Genomic DNA, 23,158 nt, shown 5'->3' with positions numbered 1-23,158 from the left:
CACTAGTACTGTAGAAAACCTGATTTTATTAAAATTAAAGTGTATTTAAAGTTTTCCTTATTTAATGTCTCTGAGTTTTTGACAAATGCATATAGTCATGTAGACACCACAATCAAAATATAGAATAGTTCTTTCACTCCCCAAAATAACTTCGTGTCTTTTTATGGTCAGCTCCACCCCCAGACCCTGGCAACCACTGATCTGTTTCTGTCTGTATAGTTTTGTTTTTTCCAGAATGTCATAAGTGGAATTAAACAGTATGTAGCTGTTTGAGTCTGGCTTCTTTCAGCTTAACATAATGCATTTAAGATGTAGTCACATTGTTGCCTGTATCAGCAGTTTGTTTATTTTTATTGCTGAGTAGTATTCTATTGTAGGGATGTGCCACAGTTATCCATTCCCCAGTTGTGGAATGCTTGGATTGGTTGTTTCCAGTCTGGGAGAATTATGAATGAAATTCACATAGGTTTTTGTGCAAACATAAGTTTTCATTTTACTAGGTTAATACCTAGGAATAGGATTGCTGGATGTATGGTAAGAGTATATATGTTTTTATTTTTGTTATTTTAATAGGTATGTAGTGGTAATCTTACTGTGGTTTAAGCTTTGTTGTTAATGTAAAATTTACATAACAAAATTTACCATTCTAACCATTTTTAAGTGTCTGATTCAGTGGCATTAAATATAAGCACATTGTTGTACTGTCATCAGCATCTTAACTTTGTTTTTAATTTGCATTTCCTTAATGAGTCAGCATTGTTTCCATTTGTAGACCTTCTTTGCTGAAGTATCTGTTCAAATCCTTTGCTGAATTTTTTTGGACTATTTTCTTATTGTTAAGAAGCGAATTAGTTAAGCTGGACGAAGAATTTGAATAGATAGTTCACAAAGAGAACATGGCAAAATGTGGAAATATCCAGCTTCACTAGTAATAAAACTACTTCTTACTTAGCTGTTGTACTAGTTAGTTTTACCCTTATATTTCAGTAATGTGTTTCATTAGAGGGAGCAAATCTGTTCAAAAGGAAGAAAATTATAAATTTGGAGCAGTAGATATATATAAGATATTGACATTAAATTATGAAAAAATAAAACATTCAAGGAAACTTGATCACATAACCGGGTTGTGTATGATAAAGTCAAAAAGTTGTCTTTTGGAATTGGGGGTTAGGTTTTAAATCCTCATTTCCTTATTAACTTGCTTGATAATATAGTTGGGCTAGGATTAGAAATAGACTTTGCTAACCTTAAGTCTACTCCCCACTTGTTCTTGACTGTCAGAGGTGGTGGTAGGGTCAAATTTTTTTCTTGTACTGTTTGGCTGGGGTACAGCAGTAGTTACTGGCTAAAGTTTTCTGTCTTACTGAGTTGCCCTTCCCTGGTCCTTTGGCTAGAGAGAGAGCAAGCTTTTGGGGGGAATTTTTTTTGTCTGTTCTCATTGGTGTTTCTACCTTGCCAGCTTCTCCACCTCAGCCTCCAGTCCAGGATACTTGAGGCAAAACACAAATCCAGAGAACTCACTGCCTTGTGGTTCCTTGGCGTCCCAGCTTCTTTTGCTGATCTGCCTTCTCTTCACCTTTTAGAGTCTTCTTATGTTTGTTTTGTATATAATATCCGGGGTTTTTAGCTGTCCTTGGCAGGAGGAGGAGGCAGAAAACTCCTACTATTTCATCTTGGTCTAGAATCTTCATTCGTCTTCTAGTCTTTATTGCTGCCTTTCTCTAGAGAGAACCTTTATCCTTATTTTCTAAATGATACGTGTTTTACATGTTTCTGAATTTTTTTACATGTGGAATTGTATAGGAGTAGGTACTCTTTGTGTCTGGGGTTCTTTATCACTCAACATCATTTTGTGAGATAAATCCAAATTGTGGTTTGTGGTTTTGGTTGGTTTATTGTTTTTGCCATGAACTATTAAATTATGTGAATATACCAACATTTATTTATCCAAATTTATTTGCCAAATTTAGGCAATTCGGGTGGTTTCCATTTTGGAGGCATTATTATGAATAGAGCTGCTATGAACATTCTTGTACATGTCTTTGAACATAAGTATATAGGAAACTATTAATTTTAAGTAAGATACTAGCAAAATACTACACAAATATATACAGTTGATCCTTCAGCAACACTGGTTTGAGCTACTTGGGTCCACTTATATGTGGGTCTTTTCCAGTACTTATATGGTGTTGGCCCCTGTCCCATTCGTGGGTGTCACATCTGTAAATTCAACCAACTGCAGATCAGAATTTTCATCTGAATTTGCTTGAATCCGTGGATGTGGACAGAACCTGCAGATGTGGAGGGCCAACTATGGAACTTGAGTGCCCTGGAGTTTTGGGGTACATGGGGGCTCTTGGAAGCAATCCATCCATGGATGCCGAGGTACACCTGCACTATAGGTAACATACACTTATAAAATAAGGAAAGAACTTCTTTCCCCCAACCCTGATCCCCCAAAGTAGCAACTGTTAATAGTTTCTTATGTATTCTTCCAGAATAAATGTTTAACTATGACCTTTATATACCTGTGCCTTGTTTCAGATTTTTCTCCTGGAATATAGATTGGCAGGGAAGAACCTTCCATTGCTTCTACTCCATACCCATGGACTAGCTAAGGAAATTGAGTTGAGGATATAGAGCAATGGCAGTTGCAGCCTATCTCTTAGGTAGCTTTTCCTGACCTCCATTTCCCTGATAAGGGGTGGATAAGCCACACCGAATCAGGTGTGGCTCAGGGCCTGCTAAACAGCTGAGTGTTTGCCTTGAAGAGTTTTATAGCTGAGGCTTATCACCATTCTGGTTGATTTATAGCAACAATCTTTACCTTTCCATTTAGGGAAATATTTACACATAAAATACTCTTGAGCAAAACTCAGTCACAACTTCATCATGTGGGGAAAAACAAGAGTCAGTACTGCAAAAGAGATTTGTGATGTTGTTTCTTGGACCAGATTCTGTATTAGAGTCATTTAGATGAAATGGTTTTAATAGAAATGGGTTGTGGGTTGCATAGCAGTAGGCTTTTAGGAATGTTGAGGCAGATTATTTAGATCTTATTTTGCTTTCTTTCCCTGATGAAGATATAGCCAGTGAAAGTTTTAACACATTTTAAAAAACATGGTCAGTGAAATAGGAAAATTGCTAACATGAGTTTTCACATTTGTGTGTGTATGTTAAATAAACCACATGCAAAGACCTCCTGCTAAAGAACTTCACTGATAAAATTGGACTTGATGGGCTTCCCTGGTGGCGCAGTGGTTAAGAATCCGTCTGCCAGTGCAGGGGACACGGGTTTGAGCCCTGGTCTGGGAAGATCCCACATGCCGCCAAGCAACTAAGCCTGTGCGCCACAACTACTGAGGCTGTGCTCTAGAGCCCGTGCTCCACAGCAAGAGAAGCCACCACAATGAGAAGCCCGTGCACTGCAACGGAGAGTAGCCCCCACTCGCCGCAGCTAGAGAAAGACAGTGTGCAGCAACGAAGACCCAACGCAGCCATAAATAAACAAACAAACAAACAAACAAATAGGACTTGGTAGTGTTAGTAAAGTGAAAGTTCAGCTATGATATTTACAAATTGCATGTTAACCTTTGATTGTTTTTTTTTAAAGTTTCATTATACAAAATTTCAAACTCTCACAAATAGATTAATGTAATAAACTTCCATATAACCAGCATCTGGATTCAACAGATACAAGCATATGGTTGATAATTCTTTTATCTCAACCCTTTCCCTCTTGCCTCCCCACACTTCTGCTGGATTGTTTTAAAGGAAATCCCGGATACAATATCTTTTCATCCATGAATACTTACGTATTCTAAGAGATAATTTTTTTTAAGCGAATAACCACAATACCAGTATCATACTTACTGTCTTTATCCTCCAAGTTTTAAAGTAACAATCAATATTATTACTATTAACATGATGATTACTGAATTCTCTTTAGGATTTCTTTATAGTTCCTTCTGTCTTTGGATATAGCCTACTTGAGGATATATTATCATGTTTTAAAGTCTAAAGTAATTATTTTCTGTGATTAAGCTTGATATACACAGGTTCATTTGATTTGTTTTTGGTTTATTTTGCATTTTGATTATTATATGATTATTATTATATGATTTATTATTATGTAAAATATATTCATGTAAAACAAAGTGATTCAGAAGTCTAATGTTCCCTTCCCTTTCCTTTTCCTTTTATAATCAGTGGAGCTTGTGAAGTCCCTGATACAATAATGATAATTGCATGCATATGTATATTTTGAGAGAGCCATTGTTATTCTCTGATTTTTTTTCAGATGTTCTATGAGCAAAATCTATCTATCAGCATACCTAAACATACCACTACGATAGAGCAGTGGTTCTCAAACTCTTTTGGTCTCAGGATCCCTGTAAATTCTTCTAAAAGATTCAGAAGAACTTTTATTTGCCGTATAAGAGAATAAAAGAATTTAGAAATATTTATTCACTTAACACACCCATTATGTGTTAATATAAAATTTTTTTCATGAAAATAACTGTATATTCCAAACCCAAAATATTGGTGAGAAGAGTGGATTTGTTTTATATTTACATACCTCTTAAATGTCTCGTTTAATGGGAGGCAGCTGCATTCAAACAGGTGTCACATGTAGCCTCTGGAAAACTCCACTGTACACTGGCAAGACAATGAGAGTAAAGCACTGTTAGTGTTATGGTGAAAATAGTTTTGACCTTGCAGGGCAAAAACTATTAGACTGTCGAGCAGAGCTCTGGGCCTTGATTTAGATTTGTTGTGTTTGCTTAGTTTTCTGTTTATTGGTTCGTCCTTCAGAAGGATGGAGTCTACTGAAGATCGGTGTCTGGTGGTATTCACGTGTTTCTCTGTCCTGCTAGTGGAAGTGCTGTCTCTCCAGTCCCACCCAACCCCACCTGCCCCTCGCGGCCGTGCTGTGGGAGTGTGGGGAGACGTGGTGTCTCCTGCGGGTGGGCACATCCCTCAGTCTCCCGCTGTGACGTCCTTGCCGCGGCTCCCTGCGCCACACAGGGCTAGGTCACCTTGTGGAGCTGGTTCCTGTCTAGGAGGCGCCCGGCTTGCAATCAGCCGATCAGCCGTTCACACTGTGTTGATACTGTTTCCGGTGTTTGTTCCTGCATCCCGCTAGCCCAGGTGTGCCCACAAAGGCTGTCCCTGCCCCACCCCAGTCCATCGCCGCATAACTTGTGGCTGACCAGTCATCATGTTGGTGGAGGGTGACGTGGCGACCCTCGTGGTGACCCTCGTTCGTGTAAGCCCAGTGGTGTCTCTTGCCGCTTTCCTCTGCACTGTGTCTTGCTTACGGGACACCTCTAGCTGCGCTGTGGCTACTGCGCCCTACTTTCTACTCCCGCAGCTGCCTGAGAGCTGGCCAGGGAGACAGGATGAGGGGGAAACCACTTTGCCCTATGACTGCAGCTGCCTCCCCACACTCGCACTCAAACCCACCCTGAGTGGTTGATCCTGCAGTAGCACATGCCTGTCGCTGAAGTTAATCCACGGCTGTCTAAGCACTTCTGGCTTAGACACCCTGATGTTGAGAATGACCTTGAGCGCTTGTTTGGCTCCTACCTGCAGAACTGTGGTAATTCTAGAACTAATCCATGCCCATGGGCATCAGCAGCTCTGCTCTGATGATTCTAGATGACCAGGATTGCATGTTCTATGGCCCTATTAAGGAGCTGTTTTGCGTACCATGGCAACCACCGTGACTGGGAATTCGGGTGATGGGAAATCTGGATTCGATTCCATAAGGAAGCCTGGTAATCGACTACTCCAACCTAGGAAGGTAGCAGATTTGCCACTCGCGACCCGAGGATGGGGAGGCAGTGATGAAAAACAACACTGGACACTTTCGAGGTCCGGTAATTGGAATGAGTCCACTTAAAATCCTTTAAGGCAGATCTATTGTGTGGCAAATCTGGTACTGGCAGCTGAGGTAATCCCCAGCTTCAGTGGCAGGGTATTGAATTTGGTGCAGTTAAAATGCTGTGTGATCTGCCGTGCGGGTCTACGGGTGGGGAGCCTCCGTTCCTATCCCTACCCCCTACTTCTCAGTGCCCTTCTGGCTTCTAGCCGAGTGTCCGTGGGCTGAAGTGTGCACTTGAAGAAATTAAAGTACTCCAAGCAGGCGCGAGCTGCCTGCACACTGCTGCTGGAAATCCTGGAATGGGAGCCTGGTTCTGTTTTGTTTGTGTTGGAATTTGATTGTGGCGGCCGATTAGACGGGATGGCTGGGATGCTCGTACTGCACCGCTAGAGCTCAAGGTCTTAGATTGATGCAAGACTGACCAGAGTGAAAGCTTTTGCCATGGATGTTTTCATTACTTAAGGATGAAGGTGAAAATGGGAGGTTTGAAGAGATTCTCATCCCATGTTGTCTGACCATAAACAATGCCGACTGCCCTCGTTATTTCCGCTAATGTGCCGGCAGTTTATTGCTGGCAGCTTATGGGAAACCAAAGTCCTTCGGATGGTGGTGGCTGGAGTGTCTGGTTCCAGAGCTGAAATTTGAAGGCACAGCGGTGTGGTCTGCGCTTAATTTGACTCAAGCTGGACAACCCTACGCGACTCTATCACAGACAGGATTGGCACTTTGATAGCTCTTACGTGGGTGGTGGTGCATGGCCTTTCTGTGTTGCTGGAGCGATTTGTCTGGCTCCTTGATAACCGGGGAGACTAGTGTGCTCACCACTTAGGTTACCCCCAGTGCTTGATATCCCTAACTTCGACAAATATTTCTTAGCCACCCAGGATTGAGCAGTCACAAGTCTGTGACGCTCTTAAGGGGCTGTAACTGCACCACGCTTCTCAGCATGTGCGTATCCCAGTCTGACAGGTGCTGGGGATTCATTATTAAATCCATTAGTGCTGGGCTCTGGGTTGCAATTATTCCTCATTAATGAGGAATTCCCTGTAAGAGAGTAGATCAGAAGCTTGCATTAAGTCCCTGCCCGTTGTTCATACTGCCCATCGCCCCTCAGATTGCCCACTTGGGGTTGGCATTTGGTCTTGGTGGATTGCCGAGAAGATGGTCTAAGTGAAAATCGCAACCAGGTTTCGGTAGGTGGTCCTGCAGAAAGACCGCGTTAAGGACCGAGCGAGCGAGCTTGAGGGATAGCTTTCGTCTATCTGTATATCACCTGCCACCCCAGGCAAGACTGACTCTAGTGCCATGAGAATCACTTGGGGCGGGGGTGGAGGGAGTGAAGGAAGAGCTGCTGCCCTTTGGTGGCCGACCCGTAGCCCTGAGCTTCCGTAGTTTCTGCTTAAGGTGGCCTCTGGCTCGCCTCTCTCTGGCCTTCGTGGTCTTGGGGTGCCCCCTCCACACTCTATTGTGTGTGTGTCTGTTCCTGTCTGTCTCTCCCTCTAGGGCCGCTCTGCTGTTTCGATATGTTTTTGTGAAGTTTAAACTTCACAAAAAGGACCGGACTTAGGACTTTAGACTTTAAACTGTTAGGACAGGAATGGTGAAGTGATTTTGCATATTTCTATCTATAATCTGTTAGTTATGAGAAAGTACAGTTTCAAGTAAAGTTTCCGTTATTTTCAATTTTGATTTATTTACAGAGCTCTCATACAAAGGGACAGTTGACCTTTTTATATAATAGAAAATTTTTAAGTTTCAGATATACTAGATTATCATCCTGTTCACACTTTTTAGTTTTCCATGATGTTGATTAATGTTTTACCTAGTGATAGAGTCTTGCTTTAACATGCAGTATTTTAGTTTTTGGTGGCCTATTATTTTTTAAAAGTTATAACCAAAGATAATTCAATTTTTCTTTTTCATTAATAGACATATGTAGAGTGTGTCGGTCAGAAGGAACACCTGAGAAACCTCTTTATCATCCTTGTGTGTGTACTGGCAGTATTAAGTTTATCCATCAAGAATGGTGAGTCATCCTTTTAGAAAATTTTTATGTCTGAGCTTTACTGTCATCTATGTAAGGGATACTGTTTCAGTGAACTTTCTCTGTAACTAGTTATTTCTTTAAAATTTTTTTTGTGAAAATTTGGAAATTACCCGTATTTCTTATTACCATGCCATGTCATTTTGGTATATTGTCTTTCAGATGCACGTGAGTATCCATTTGTTTATTTCTACCATGGAGAGCTTATGTTCATGGGAAGTGTTACGGTGTTCTAGTTTTGCTTGACATGATTATAGTTTACATTTAGGAAATGCTTTGTGTAAGGTAATAACTCAGTGCTTGTATACATTTTAACTCATTTAATCCTTACAACAAAACTGCAAGGTGGAGTAAGATTATGATTTTATGATTATTCAGATGAGGGAACTAAAGCATTGAAAGGTTCAGTAACTTGTTCTATGTCACACAGCCAGCCAATTAGTGATAGACGTAGCCACCAGGTAGCAGTATCCTTAGACCAATATTAGAACTGATGTTGATGCTTGGAGGTTCTTCTATATTCAGTTATCTTTGAGGACGTTACAATTTACTTTGATAAGTTAATTGTTCAGTTAATTGAAACTGCTTTTTAAAAGAGGAAATACATGTCATTTTTATCTTTATCTGTTATAATTCTGTACTCTTAGAGGGCATTAATGATAAAAAGTTTAGGACTTTATAAATTTAAAATTGTAAAAGTTCTGTGATATGTAAAATTTTAGTAAAGCAATATTAGTTTTCAATGAAACCTTAAAAGTTTCTTTGTTATAAACACTATACTTATGAATGTATTTGTAATTGCAGTTTAGTTCAGTGGCTGAAACACAGTCGAAAAGAATACTGTGAATTATGCAAGCACAGATTTGCTTTCACACCAAGTAAGTTCTTTTGAAGTTTTCACTGCATTTCTAGGTTATAACTGGCCACATAAAGGTGTTTAAACAGTTTTAAAGTAACTGTGTTCAGCTTAATTTGTCTTTTATGGTAATAGAAAGTATTGCTATAACATTTTGGAAAATATTTTTAAAAACTACACGTCAGCTTCTAATACACCACACGTCAGCTTTTAACACACCACACGCACGTGATTTAATTTGTGGGATATTTCTTTTTTTTTTAGACAAGTTCAAACGTGTACAAAGGTATAATGAAGCTGTATGTATCCATCACTCAGTTTCATCCATTTTCAACTCATAGCCTTTACATGTCATTCCCTGTGCTCTTGTTCTCACCTCTCCATCCTTATTAAAGCAAATCCCATCATTTATGATTTCATCTGTACATATTTTAGCATGTATCTCTAAAGAGTAATGGTTTTTTTAAAAAAAAATGCTGCTATAATACCATTATTTACCCAGAAAAATTATTGATGCCTTGAATTTGTCAAATATCCCATTCGTGTTCAAATTTGGGACATCTTTTGAGTTTAAATTATGTTGGTTGGAATAATAATAAAGACAAATACTTAACTCACTTTTTAAAATAAGACTTTTTAAGCTCAGTATTTTGTAGGCTTTGGTAAATATTTTGCAGATCTTTAAAATTGTAATTGTATTTATAACTCCTTTACCTATTGATTGATACTTAATATTGTTCATCTTAAATAAGTAGAGGTTTATACTGGCAGGTTATCAATAATTTGAAGCACATTTTCATTCTCTGATCCTAGTATATTGCTCTCCCCCCTCCCCGAGATTTTTTTATGCTTTAGTTTTTGTTTGTTTTAAGCATCTTGAGCTGCTGAGTGTAAATTCTGTAAATCAGTGTTAGTTTTACTTTGTCTTTATGTGATGAGTGTATATAATTAAAATCATTACAGTTTCACTTTTGAAGCTTTGTATTCATAGTGCTCAAAAAATGTCAATTCTGTTATTTTGTAGTCTTTAATTTTCTGTAGGGCATAAAAACTGTACAGCTTAAGGTTTATTGCAAACTGCAAGACTAAATAATTGAATATCTTCATGAAGTTTGATTGATAAGAAATACTCATGTGAGCTTCTTTATTCTGAGGCCAATAAAAGCTTGTGTTTGTACCTTTTAGTTTTCATTTGACAGTCATGTGCTCTGTTTATCTTTTTCAAAAACTCTATTTACTGGTTTAAATGACTTGCTCCTGTGTATCAAAAATCCTCTAAAGTACTGATCTTTGTGGGTATGTTGTAAAAAGTTGCTGTTTGTTACTTGTTCACTCCTTTGTGTCTATAGCTGTGAACAGTTTTGTAATAGTGCTCTCATAAATTTCACATCACTGATTTTAAAACTTTATTTATCATAGCTCTTTGTTTTGGCCTTACTGGAGAAAGAGGCCTTTGTTCCTTCTGTATGTTTTTTCGGAGGAACCTGTGGTAGAGCAGTGGTTTTCACTGGAACCGTTTACAAAATAAATCTTTCTAAAATGTGTGTACATAGGTTCTGGTACCAATTCCAACATGTGTGTGGGGTGGTTTTCCCTACACTAGTGAGCAGTTCTGCAGGACACCGGCTGGGCGTCCTACAGTTTAACCCACTTCTCATACTGTCTGCTCCAAGATAGCATTCCATTCCACAGGTTGAGGGCTCCGTCCTTAAAGGACTGGTGTCCCTCAACCCCCTGCAGATGCTAGTCGCAAACCCAGGCTGTTACTTTTGCTTTTGACTTTCTGACCAACTGACTTTAAATCAGGGGTTCCCAGTGACCCCTTCCTTGATTTGATTAATTTGCTAGAGTGGCTCATAGAACTCAGAGAAACATTTTACTTATTAGATCGTCAGTTTATTATCAGGAACAGCCAGATTGAAGAGATGCATAAGGTAAGGTATGTGGGAAGGGAAACTGCACCATTTTCCCCAGATCTACTTGTTTTCACTAGCTGGGAAGCTCTCTGAACCTGAGGCCTTTCGGGTTTTTATGAAGGCCTCATTACATAGGCTTGATTGATTAAATCGTTGACTGTTGGCAATTGGTTCTACCTTCAGTCCCTCGCTCCTCCCCAGAGGTCTGAAGGGTGGAGCTGAAAATTCCAACCCTCTAATTACTTGGTTGGCTCCCTTGGAAAACCCGTGCCATACTCTTTCTCCCCACTCCTGCCCCAGACAGGTTCAAAAGTCATCTCATTAACATAACAAAAGATACCTTTATGGCTTAAGTTGCTTAGAAAATTCCTAGAGTTTCAGGAGCTGTGAGCCAGGAACTGTGGACGAAGACCAAATGTATATGAGAAGTATATTTTGGTCATCTGAACGACCAGATATGTATTTCTTATAAATCACAATATTACCTGTGGCAGAACCTCTTTTTCTGAGTATTGAACCACACTTTGCAGAGAAGTGGGAAGACCTTAATTTACCATTTGGAATGTTGATTATTGTGCTGAAATGGTGTGGGGAGTGGCTAACAGACGTCAGTGGCTGTTGGCTCTTACAGAAGTGGCTCTGCTGCAGATGGTTGTGCATTTTGAGTGCTATTTCTGAGGCTGGCATGGGGGGAGGGTTCTTTCTTGATGACATCTGTCAGCTTCACCTTTTGCTCCATTTTGCTTTATGTGATCTTTTATAATTTGAGAAACCAGATAATTATAGTGTTTGAATGCTGAAATATGTGTAAATTAGCATTACATAAAGTTCCTGGCTATGAGTGAGGGATGTGTACTTCTCTTGAATCTTTTTTCCTGCTCAGAGGCCTGTTTCATTGGCTTCTACATTTCTTATGTGATTTGCTCTCATAAATGACTTCTGGGTAAATGTAGTATTTTATTGCAATTATTTGATTCATTTTTCTTATAGGAAAAAATATTTAGGCGCAGTTGCAAATGTTGAAAGTTAAGACAGTGCTACCTGCCTAGAATATAACCTATTTGAATCTTCATGAAATTATGTGAACGTTTTCCCCTTATAGTTTATTCCCCAGATATGCCTTCGCGGCTTCCAATCCAAGACATATTTGCTGGACTGGTTACAAGTATTGGCACTGCAATACGATATTGGTTTCATTATACACTTGTGGCCTTTGCATGGTTGGGAGTTGTTCCTCTTACAGCATGTGAGTATTCATTCTTCTGTGGCTGGAGTTATTTAAACATTGCACAACTATTTAATATTATAAAGTAATATGGCATCATAGTTTTGTTTGAATGATATTTAATTATTTGATATTATAATGTCATGTATTAGGAAAACCTCATTTAAGAAACATTATTCGAGTGAATTAAAAACCATTTTTTAACAGGTCAGTTTCTTGAATGAATGTGGGAAAGAAAAACACAGCATACAGAGGCTAATAATGAAAGTTCATGAAAGAATTGAAAAAGCAAAATCAAACCATAATTAGAAGGAAATTGAATTTTATTCCTTGAAGTTTATTAGAGCTTTCAAGGATGACAAAAGATGGGTTCTTTTGAGATTTTTTTTTTATCCCCTTTTAAAAAACACATGTCTAATGGTGCTGAATAATTGGGAAGCGTGTCTTTCAAATATAGGAGGCTCTTTGGGAGATTGGTATACTAATTCTTAGTTGATTCTTTTTAGGTTCTTTGTGTTCTTAAAGACATGGAAAGGGGTCGATAGTATATGGTGCCAGAGTATATAGATAGGATTCTTTAAAGTTAACCACAAACAATATTTTTAAGTAAGTATAATAATATCCTCATGTCTCCTTAAAATAAAGTAAAATAAACTCGATCAGTTATAAAAATGAAAGTAGCAGAATAGGTACTGTTCACTTGAAGAGTGAATTAGTGAGCTAGAAGATTGAGCAAGGAGTTCTCCAGGATGTAACTCAGAGACAGGAAGTTGCAAGTATGAGGGAAAAAATTTGAGAGATGGAGGCTACATCCGATTGTTTCAGTATCTGTCTAGTAAGTAGTTCCAGAGGGTAAAAGAGATTGAAAGAGAGAGAGCTGACTGTGATAAAGGAAAAAGACAATCCTAGACACATTGTGAAGTTTTCCAGTGCTGAATAGGGTGGTATATAGATGTTATGCTTTCAGATTATCCTACAAAATCATGAAAATCAGACTGGCATCAGACTTCAAGTCAGCAACATTGAATGTTAGAAGACAGCAGAATAGTCAACACATGGCAAAATTTTTGAACCCAAAATCTTATTCTCAGATAGAAGGACAAAATACAGACATTTCAATAGATGCAAGGACTTGGAAAGCTTACTACCTCAAATCATTTATGAAAAAAGTGTTTGAGAATATATTTTACTAAAACGAGCAAGAAATCAAAGACAGGGAAAGGTGTGAACTCCAGAGAAAAAGAAACAAGTGCTTCTTATAGCTAAATCATAATTGTTGTTAGTCTACAATAATTAATAATTTTTTAGGTATCAATTGGAAACTAAAATTCTAGATGATCTTAACGAGAGAAATTGTGAGGGGAGGATAGAATTGAGAGCTTTTTAGGTTGTCTTATTTGTGGTGAAATTATAGATGCTTTAGATAAAACAGGAAAATACAGTGTAATTATGCATTAAAAATACAGGAGTAACCAGGTAGAGTCCAGAACTGGCAAAGGTGATAAACAGCAAAGGTGCCACTGCTGCTGTTCAGGGGAGGAAAGATGGTCTTTTCAATAAATGGTACAGCATCAACTGGATGGGCATGTGGAGCAAGTGACCCATACCATTACCGCCCACCTGACACAAGTTAACTTTAGATGGTCGTAAACCTGAATGTGAACATTAAAACCAAAAAACTGCTAAAAGAAAGTATAGGCGAACAACCATAAAAGAAAATACTGAGAAGTTTGACTTAATTAAAATTAAGAACTTAATTCATGCTCAGATAGCTTTGAGAGAGAAACGCAAGCTACAGAGTGAGAGACGGTATTTGCAATACACATATCCAGCAAAGGACTTGTATCCAGAATATATAAAGAACTATATAAATCAGTAAGTAAAAGGAAGACAGGCCAATTAAAAAGTGGAACAGCAGATTTGAACAGGTGTTTCTGGAAAGAAGATTAAATAGCCAGTACACACGTGAAAAGGTGCTCAGTATCATTAGTCACCAGGGAAATGCACAAGAAGATGCTGCTACGTACTCAGAAGAATGGCTGAAATTAAAAGAAAAGACAGTGCCAAATCCTTCTTAGGATGTGGAGCATCTGCAACATGCATACATTGATAGTAAGAGTATTATAGTATAGCCACTTTGGAAAGCTGTTTGATGTTATCTATCAGTGGTAAATATTATAAATACCTTATGGTCCTGTAGTTCTGTTTCTGGGGATGTTGCTAACAGGAATAAGGACCTTGTGTCCACTAAAAGACATGTGTGTAACAGTGTCGTCACTGCAGCTTTGATAATAGTAGTTTAAAACTGGAACCAACCACACAACTATCAGCAGTAGAATGGATACAGTGTGGCTTATCCCTATAATGGAATACTACATAGTGGTGAAAAAGGAGCTGGCTGACGCAACATAGAATAACATGGATAAACTTCACTTCTTTGAGAAAAAGAAGCCAGGCACAAAAGAGTATGGATTGTGGGGTTGCATTTATGTGAAATTTTAAAATAGGCCAAATTGATCTATGATGATAGAGATCAGAATAGTGGTTACCTTTTGCTGGAGATACTGACTGAAAAGGGTCTTGAAGGAGCCTTCTGGGGAGCTAGAAATGTTGAGAATCTTATCTGGCTGACAGTTACTCGGATATATACGAATATAAAAATTCACCCAGACACACTTAATATTTATGTACATTTTATCTTAATAAAAAAGTAACAAAACTTAAATTTAAGTAACTGTTAGGAGAATAGAAATAAGATGATGAGTTTTCATCCTAGGGAGCGGGAATAGGAAGCAGTGAGTAAAATTTGTAAAGTCTGACAAAAGACAGGAAAGACAAGAAGGGAGGGCTGAGGAAGGGGAGTAAAAGAGAAGAAAAGATAGACAGGAAGGACAAGAAGGGAGGGCTGAGGAAGGGGAGTAAAAGAGAAGAAAAGATAAGATTGCAATATCTGTGATCATAGGGTGTAGATAGAGCCTTATAATTGTGTATGTATAAAAGTGTTCCGCTACAAGAGATAAGTACGAAACAGCCCAGGTTAATGCTAGAGGGATTTGTTAACAAAGGCTGACAAAACGCAGGAACAGTATTCACCAGCCAGATATTATTCAAGATGAAACACTTTAAATGAGGAACAGCATTTTATTTCATATTAATAAAAGGCATAGTCCACTAAGAAAACTTAAGAATTTCTATGCACCAGCAAACAGGACTTAGAAGTATGTAAAACATTCATAGTTATAGTGGAAGACTAACACTTCTCTGAAATCAGTATATCAAGTAGTCAAAAATTAAGTAAGGACTTTGAGGATTTAAGTAACAGGTAACAAGCTTGATTTCTGTTCTGACTTGTTTACACACACACACAATTAAAATCTAAATTATGTCACCCACTACACATTCTGTAACTTCTTTCTTTAAGTTAGCAATGTACCCGTGGCTGTCTTTTCCTGTAGCAGTGTGTTGAGCTACCTTATTTTTAAGCACGCTAGTAAGGAGGACTTTAATTTATGAGTCTGTTTTCTTATCTACAGACAATTGGCTGTTTGTCACTTTTACTTGTTACAAGCATACTTGCTTTGAATGTTTTATACATATATGTAAGTACTTTCTGTCACAGAAAATCTTTTCCTGTCTTTCATTTTGACTTGGCATTTGAGAACAGCCATTGAAGTCACTAAATTTTTGGTACAAGGCTATGTAGGAAATGCTTAAACTAATACACAAGTACTGGTTTGAAAGAAAACCTCAGCTTTTGGGCCTCATTTCCAAATCTGTTTCTGCCTTTTCTGACTAAGAGGATGAGGGGATGGCTGTGTATTTGCCCTTACTTCATCTTTTCCCTTCATGGCCAGATTTAAGATTTTGTCCTTTTGAGGACACTTGAATCTGTTTGTCAAAAATTGGTTGTTAGTTTGCTGTTCATAGCATTGAAGCATGTACTCTACTGAAAAGTCCTCTTAATGTCAAAAATGTGTACCCCCAAAACTTTATTTTCATGAGCAGACTCAATGAATTTTAGAATTCTAGGTTAAAGAAAATACTTTATTATAATTTTGGAGATCTTTTCTTGAGATTGGTCCCCCCGCCCCCTTCAAACATCTAAGCTCATTTAATAAAAACAAGTAAGTAAATCTAGAGAGAATCAAAACTTTAAACATTGTGTAACATTTATTCTTTACTGTCACTAGTTTTAATGCTTGACATTTTTTTTTTATCTTTAGTATTATGAGGCTCAACCTTGCAAAGACTAAATGTTTATTTCAGTGGCATTCGCAGTGTTCCACTTTATCTGTTTAGTTGAGCGACTGTATGAGTTACGATGAGAGTTGTGACTGTATGCCTTCATGCCCTTTCTTGGTAGGTCGCATCTACAAGTGCTTGTTTACTGGCTCTGTGAGCTCCCTGCTGACACTGCCACTAGACATGCTGTCCACGTAAGTATTGAACCTCGTGGTGGTGGAAGGCTGCACATTGTGAATGGTGCTCATTTTTTCTTCTGCATACTTGTGTTTGTTGTAATTTGAAAAGTCCTTCTATTCCAAGGACAAATAATACCTTATGTTTGTTACCTATTCTAAAGTTACAGCTACAGTGGAAGTAGCTGACATATATAAATGATGTTTTAAAACATACCCATCTTAAAGGACAGTTTGGTAACGGTGGGACAGCTAGTTAAATAAGCTGTCGTGTAGTGCAAGAAATGTACTGTTCCATATAGTGATACGCTGGGCGTTCATTTAAACATGTGTTTTTAAGAGCACAGACATTTGAAGTCAAATTTCTTTTTAAAATGTTTTTTGTGATTGTTAGGAGATGGACTGTAAAAACTTGTTCACTGTGGTGGTTTTACTGTATTTTAATTTGACATAAAGCTTTGTAATTGCAGTTTCTTGGGAAAGACATATGTGTTTTCAAAATTATTGATGTTAGAAATGCTGTAAATGATTAACTGTATCAAGATCATTAGAATATTAAGCTTGCAAAAGATTGCCCCTCTGTTTGCTAAAATCTTTTGTACCCAATTGACCTTAGGTTTCTGATCCCTATGTCAGTAAGGGCAAAGAACAATATAAGACTGTCTTTTAGAACAGAAGCATGCGGAATATATTATAAAAATAAGCTAAATGGCAATAGAAGAGAGCAGGAGAGCATGTTACATTTCTGATAGAAAAGAAATCAAGGAGGAGGTCTTTTAAGTCTCTTTTGTCTGCATCATTATTTTGAATCATGGCTGAAAATACTTAGAAATATTAGATGTGTTTGCAACTTGTTTTTCCTCCTTGCTAGTTTTACCTTTTTTGGATAGAACCGGCAAGTTATTTAATTTATGTGTTTCTTTGGCAGTATAGGGAATAGATAAGATAAAAGGTTTTGAACTTGAACTTTATTTACATTACAACAGCTTTCGAAGTAATGTTTATAAGTAGACAAGGATCTTGAAAATAGGGCACTAATGGCTGTGGCCCTCATAAAAAGGAGAAGCAGTAATTTGACACACTTGAGAATTTAGAAACAGTGTAATAAGGTAGCCCTTTGTATGAAAATACTGACTTTCTATGAAGTGATTCAGTGAAACAAATAGGACAGTGCTACTATTTTTGGACATCAGATTTTTATATCAGCCATCCAGAACACAGTCTTAGTATAGAGGCAAGAAAAATCAGTCTTGGCTGAAGTGTCATTCATATGTCTCCACGTATATGATGTAGCTCACCTCCGGCTTTCATTTAGGAATCGTATACAAAATAAAGGCACATATTAGAAGTAGCGAGGGAGGTCAGAAAAAAGCAAGGGGTGACTGCTAAGAGTGATGGAAGTTATATTTTAATATATATGAACGAATAGAAGAACCGTTCTAAACAGGGCAGTCTTGTTCCATTTAGTTTGAGGCTAGAGTTGTATTTATCATTGTAATTTTTGAGAGAGCAGTGTAGCAGCCAGTCAGTATCTCAGTTGTTTAGAAGAGGTGACTTGAGGTCCCATCTGTGCTGTTCAGTAAAGTGGGGGTGTGTTACTTCTTTAATGGTTTCTGTTTTAAGTGGCTAAATATGTTAATGTTTACCAAAGCTTAAATTGGTAGGCTTTGGCTTTGTGAAAAACAGGTGTTTATGGAAGCCATGTCAGTGAAAATTTAGTATTTTAGTCTCAAGTAAGGCAGTATTTTACTTGCCTACCACCTTTACTTCTTGTTGGCGGAACCATTAAACATCTGGTTGTTTGGCAAGTGTGATCACTTAGGTGATGCAAAGATGTAGCTGGTTGTAACAGAAGGAACCCTGACATTGGAATTTAAAAGTGCTGCAACTTTTTGGTGACCTTGGGCAAATCACTGGACAGTTCTGAACCCCTGTTTCCTCATCTGTAAAATGAGGAAGATCATGCCTCAGGGATTTGGGTGGGCTGTTCAAAGATTAAATTCACAAATACATGTAAAAACTATATGTGAATTTTGAGCACTATGTTAATACATAGCAAAATTATCACCAAAACTCAGAGCTGTTGCTTGCCTTATGTTGGCAGGCTCTCCTTTTCTCTGTGACCTGATTGGTTAGTGGGCCACACCTGAGCTGCCTTGAGCTTCCTCATTGACATGGGAAGAATGCTGAAAGCTTGGTGGGAATAGTGGAAAGAAATTGTAAGCGTGGGTTGCTTTTATAATCTCATGCTGCCTTTTAGAATTTGAAGAATTGAGCCAGTTTTTCTGAAAGCACTTATAAGTAAATCACTTATTTTTTCTGAGTAATGTTTCATTTTTCTCTATAGAATCCATTTTCTGAAATTTTACTTAAAATTTCTTAATATCTTAGCAGCTGCTACATATTCTGTAGCTTAGTTCCTCAGCATCTCTAGGCACAGTCTATCAGTTAACTATTGCTGCAAAACATGCTGTCCCTAAAACTTAGTGGCTTAAAACAACAAACATTTGCTCATAATTCTGGGAGTTAGCAGTTTGGGCTGGGCTCAGCTGATCCATTTATCTGTTGGGCTCGCCTCCATTATGCGTATGTGTCACTGGGGTTGAGTAGTCTAAGATGGGGTACCTTGGCTCTTCCATATGGCTTCTCATCTTCAGAAGGCTAGTGGGGCTTCTTTACATGGTGGCCTCAGGGCAGCATTCTAAAGGGGTGAGAGTGAAGCTTACCTGAAAGCTCTCTTCTAGGCTTTAGAACTCAGGAAATTCGCTTCTGGTCCAGACAGTTCACAAATCAGCCCAGATTCAAGGTGTGAGGGAAAAGGAAAGGATTCTACAAAGAGTTTGTCACCACTTAAAAATCTACAATAACTACAATAAGCAGTTGCTGTTCTTATTGCTGATGACAAGGAAGGAGTAGAGAAGGGGTATTTTAGTCCCAGCCTATCAAAATTTTAATGGTCTGGAGGGGTCCTTAGTAAGGGGGTGATTAGTATTCCTCTTTTGATTAAGGTATATTCCAGATAACATCTGAGGGCCACATTAGTTCAGTTTGGAGCTACCAGGCCGAGGTCTCCCAAATTGACCCTTCCTTAAGTTCTCCATGGAGGGAAAGATGTCTCTTATGGTAGTGAATTTTCCGAAGGCTACCAAGATTCTTGAGTTACCTTTGATTACTCTGAAATCAGGCATAGACCAGGGAAGGATATGCTCCTTCAGAGAGGAAAAGAACAGAGGTCTTCAGTATTATTATACTGCGTGTATTTTCATGTGAACCATACTTGATCTGTCTGGATTTGTTGAGAAACTAATATGCTTTTGGTGTATTTGCAGTTGGCATCAAAATTTAATCTGCGTTCTAAATGAGACATTTGTAAAATGTACCACAGGCTCCTTTGCCTCACGCATTGTGTATTTCTCAGCCTTCCTTTATGTTGTCTTTAGGCCTTTCTAGGGGCCCTTCTCCACCTTTCTGATTTGCTGATTCTGTTCATTTACATGGGTTTAAGTATCAGCTAACTAAGTTGGTTCAACTTGTGTATAAAATAAGGATAAGGATATTCTTGGTAAGGGTTGTACAGAGTCACGTATCTTTAGGAAATTACATGTATTTAATACTTGACCTTTGTCAAGTATTTGGCTGCTTTAAGTTTTTTGCTTGCTGCCTTCCTTTTTCTCAGCTATGTTCAAAGAGAGGCTGGATAGCCAATTTATGTGGTTCTGATGTTATTCTTTGCTTTCTATAATATGAACACATATAATACAAATATATAAATAAACATGTTTGGCCAGCTTATAAGATAGATAAATTGCCACCATCCTCAGAAATAATTCTTTTTGAGAGACTGATTTTTCACCAGAAAGTTATGACTTACTTTTCTTGTTCTTTCTGAGATTTTTATGTAAAGTGAATGTCGTTACCTGTGGTTTCTTAATTTTAAGTGTTCTTTGGAGTAATTCTGTGTACTTTTTTTTTTTTTTAAATAGGGACAATTTGTTGGCGGATTGTTTGCAGGGTTGTTTTGTGGTGACGTGCACATTGTGTGCGTTCATCAGCCTGGTGTGGCTGCGAGAGCAGATAGTCCACGGGGGAGCCCCGATCTGGCTGGAGCATGCTGCTCCGCCCTTCAACGCTGCTGGGCATCACCAAAATGAGGTAGCTCCCTCTATCCCCAAATTCATTTTATTTGGGTAGGACATAAGAATTATTGTCACCCTCTAAGACCCAAACCCTTGACTCCCGTGTCCCTCATTGCAAAGCAGGACAGTGGCAACGTTTGGGAGAAGATAAAAGGAGATGTGAAAAATCAAAAGAGTGCTGTTGTTACTTTGCCTCTTAGTTTTCTAGTGAGACTGGGAACAGTACTGGGGGTATACTACATACTCTCTCATTCCCTTTGCCTGGGTTAACAGCTTACCGCCGGCCTGGCAGTTAATATACAAACCTCCTGCATGGGCTTCTGACGTGCTGCATAACATTAAGGAAGCCCCCTTACCCTCTTTGTTCATTAGTTTCTTCATGTGTAAAATGCCTCACCTTTGTTGCTTTCAGTAGAAACATTACCAAAAGTAGAAAAATTGGAGTACTGTTGATAACAGTCTTGTACAGTTTTACTTTTTATTTATGAGATGACATGCTTAGATACAAGAGTGTCTGCTAGAGACATTAAGAAGAGGAAGTTATGATAAATGATTTTTATTATCTTGTTTACTGAGAAATTATAGGGCTGAAAATGTAAAAAAAAACCCAAACTGGCTACTCACAATACAAAAACAATTTGCCCTTTGTAAAATTTTATTATGAAAAAATTGACTATAAAATTAATTCAAAATAAAACTTAACGATACTTAACGACTTAATTTTTCAATTAAGGACCTTTGGCTTTTTTTAGTGTGAAGATTGATTTCATGAAATTCTGCCATACCCTTTTTTCTACAGAATTAAGAGTACAACTTCGCCTTTGAAAACCACACATATGAAAAATGGAACTATTAAGCAAGTTTTTACCTAGCGTTAATACTTTCATCATTGTACCTCATATTTTGAAGCATTTTAATACAGTTCTTTTAGAATCTTAATTAACTCCATAGGAGTTCAGTGTTTTAATTAACTACAACTAGGTCTTTGCATTTGGTAGGTAGCAGAATTCAGGAAGAGCCAGAGAAGGGTGCTTGTGGAAACTGATAAAGTTCATATGGACAGGCTTACCCTCCTGAGCAGAAATGAGAAACCTTTCCTCAAGTGTGAACTGAGAATTAAGTTATATATCAGTATGTGTGTAAACAGATACATAAATATATTTTCATCCCTGAAGTGGTCAGTAAAGACAAGAGATGCCTTATAAAGAAGGATTACGGAATGATGTATTCAAGATAGCCAGATTTGTTAACCTGTTTCCTGTAATGCTTTGTGAAATGTTCATCTCTAAATTATATTGAATGAATATGTACACTGTTAAATGAGTTTATGTTCTTATATACCAAGTTGATCCAAATTCAGATACATTTAGAAGAAATGCCCTTGAGAGGTGGGGTTTTTTTGGAATTTTAATAGAGTTTGTGTCTGTTTGCTAGTTTTGTTTTTTTTTTTTAGAAGGGAGGGTGCTATTTGAAAATAGAGCAAAACTGAGGCAAGTTAGCCAAATTTCTGGTCTCCTCTGTCATTTTAGGCTCCAGCAGGAGGAAATGGTGCTGAAAATGTTGCCCCCGACCAGCCTGCTAACCCACCAGCTGAGAACGCAGTGGTGGGGGAAAACCCTGCAGCCCAGGATGACCAGGCAGAAGAGGAGGAGGAGGAGAATGAGGAGGAGGACGACGCGGGCGGGGAAGATGCAGCTGATGCCAACAATGGGGCACAGGGTAATGGCCGCCGGCCTGTGCTCAGCCTTCCTTCGCGACCATGAGTCCATTCCCAGCTCACCTTGGGGAGCATTGGAGTTTTCAAAATTTAATGGGTTTGAAGTTCTGTTTCTAACCTGCTTTTACTTTATTTTGGCAGACTTGCATTTATGGATATACATATGCATACTTTTTTTTTCTATGAAGCAGGGCACATTTTGAGTTTTACAGTTGTACTTTAGGGACTCCCCTAGTGGTCCAGTGGTTAAGACTGCGAGCTTCCACTGCAGGGGGCATGGGTTCAATCCCTCTTTGGGGAACTAAGATCCCACAGTGCTGCATGGTGCGGCCATAAAATAAAATAAGATTAGATGAGATAAAATAAAATTCTACTTTACACAGGACTTTTTATAGGATGGATAGGAAGAAATTATTTGTAAGTTGGAATAGGTCCTGTTTTTTTAAAATGGAACTTGTTACAGTTTTATCTTATTCCTTTGCCATTTTTATTGAGTCAGAACAACTTTTATTATCAAAGAAGAATTCTTGAAGTGTGCTCTGCAGGCCAGATAGCACCCAAAGAAACCAGTTTCTCATTTTCTGGCAGTATAACTCCAGAGTGGTAAAGAACTTCCGGGACCAGCCTGCCAGTCAGCTGTCAGCAGGTCACCACCTTCTTTTCTTTCCTCTGGCCCCAGAGTTTTCCTGTCAAGCGCTGCACTGTCTCTGGGTCCACTTATCACTGCCGATACCTGAGTGTTTCTTGTGTGCCAGGCACTCAAACACCAGGTCCCTGCCTTCATGGAGTTTCTGGTCTAGTGACGAAGTAGAAATATCCAAGTGAACAAGTTTGTTATTACACATTGTGGTAAATGTGCACGTTGCTCTGAGGATGCTACTGAGGAGAGACCTATTTTAAATAAGGTTCCCCAGGTAGCTCAGAGTAAGTGATATTGGAGCTGAGACGTGAAGGATGAG

General features: G+C 38.4%; 1 protein-coding gene across 2 annotated transcripts in view; it reads left to right on the top strand.

Annotated features, from left to right (window-relative positions):
• The window catches only part of MARCHF6 (membrane associated ring-CH-type finger 6), a 72,811-nt gene that overhangs the window by 9,945 nt on the left and 39,708 nt on the right, over window positions 1-23,158 (top strand). For both annotated transcript variants that reach the window (XM_024767202.1, XM_024767201.1), the window contains exons 2-7: window positions 7,817-7,913; window positions 8,736-8,809; window positions 11,806-11,949; window positions 16,292-16,364; window positions 20,330-20,498; window positions 22,012-22,201. In XM_024767202.1, coding sequence (XP_024622970.1) covers window positions 11,820-11,949; window positions 16,292-16,364; window positions 20,330-20,498; window positions 22,012-22,201 — 562 coding nt within the window. In that variant the 5' untranslated portion in view covers window positions 7,817-7,913; window positions 8,736-8,809; window positions 11,806-11,819. The remainder of the gene's footprint in view (window positions 1-7,816; window positions 7,914-8,735; window positions 8,810-11,805; window positions 11,950-16,291; window positions 16,365-20,329; window positions 20,499-22,011; window positions 22,202-23,158) is intronic.

Source organism: Neophocaena asiaeorientalis, unplaced genomic scaffold, assembly GCF_003031525.2.
Source record: "Neophocaena asiaeorientalis asiaeorientalis breed wild unplaced genomic scaffold, Neophocaena_asiaeorientalis_V1.1 scaffold112, whole genome shotgun sequence".
Classification (NCBI taxonomy): domain Eukaryota; kingdom Metazoa; phylum Chordata; class Mammalia; order Artiodactyla; family Phocoenidae; genus Neophocaena; species Neophocaena asiaeorientalis.
The sequence above is the reverse complement of the archived record's forward strand: the minus strand, read 5'-3'. Positions and strand labels throughout refer to the sequence as shown.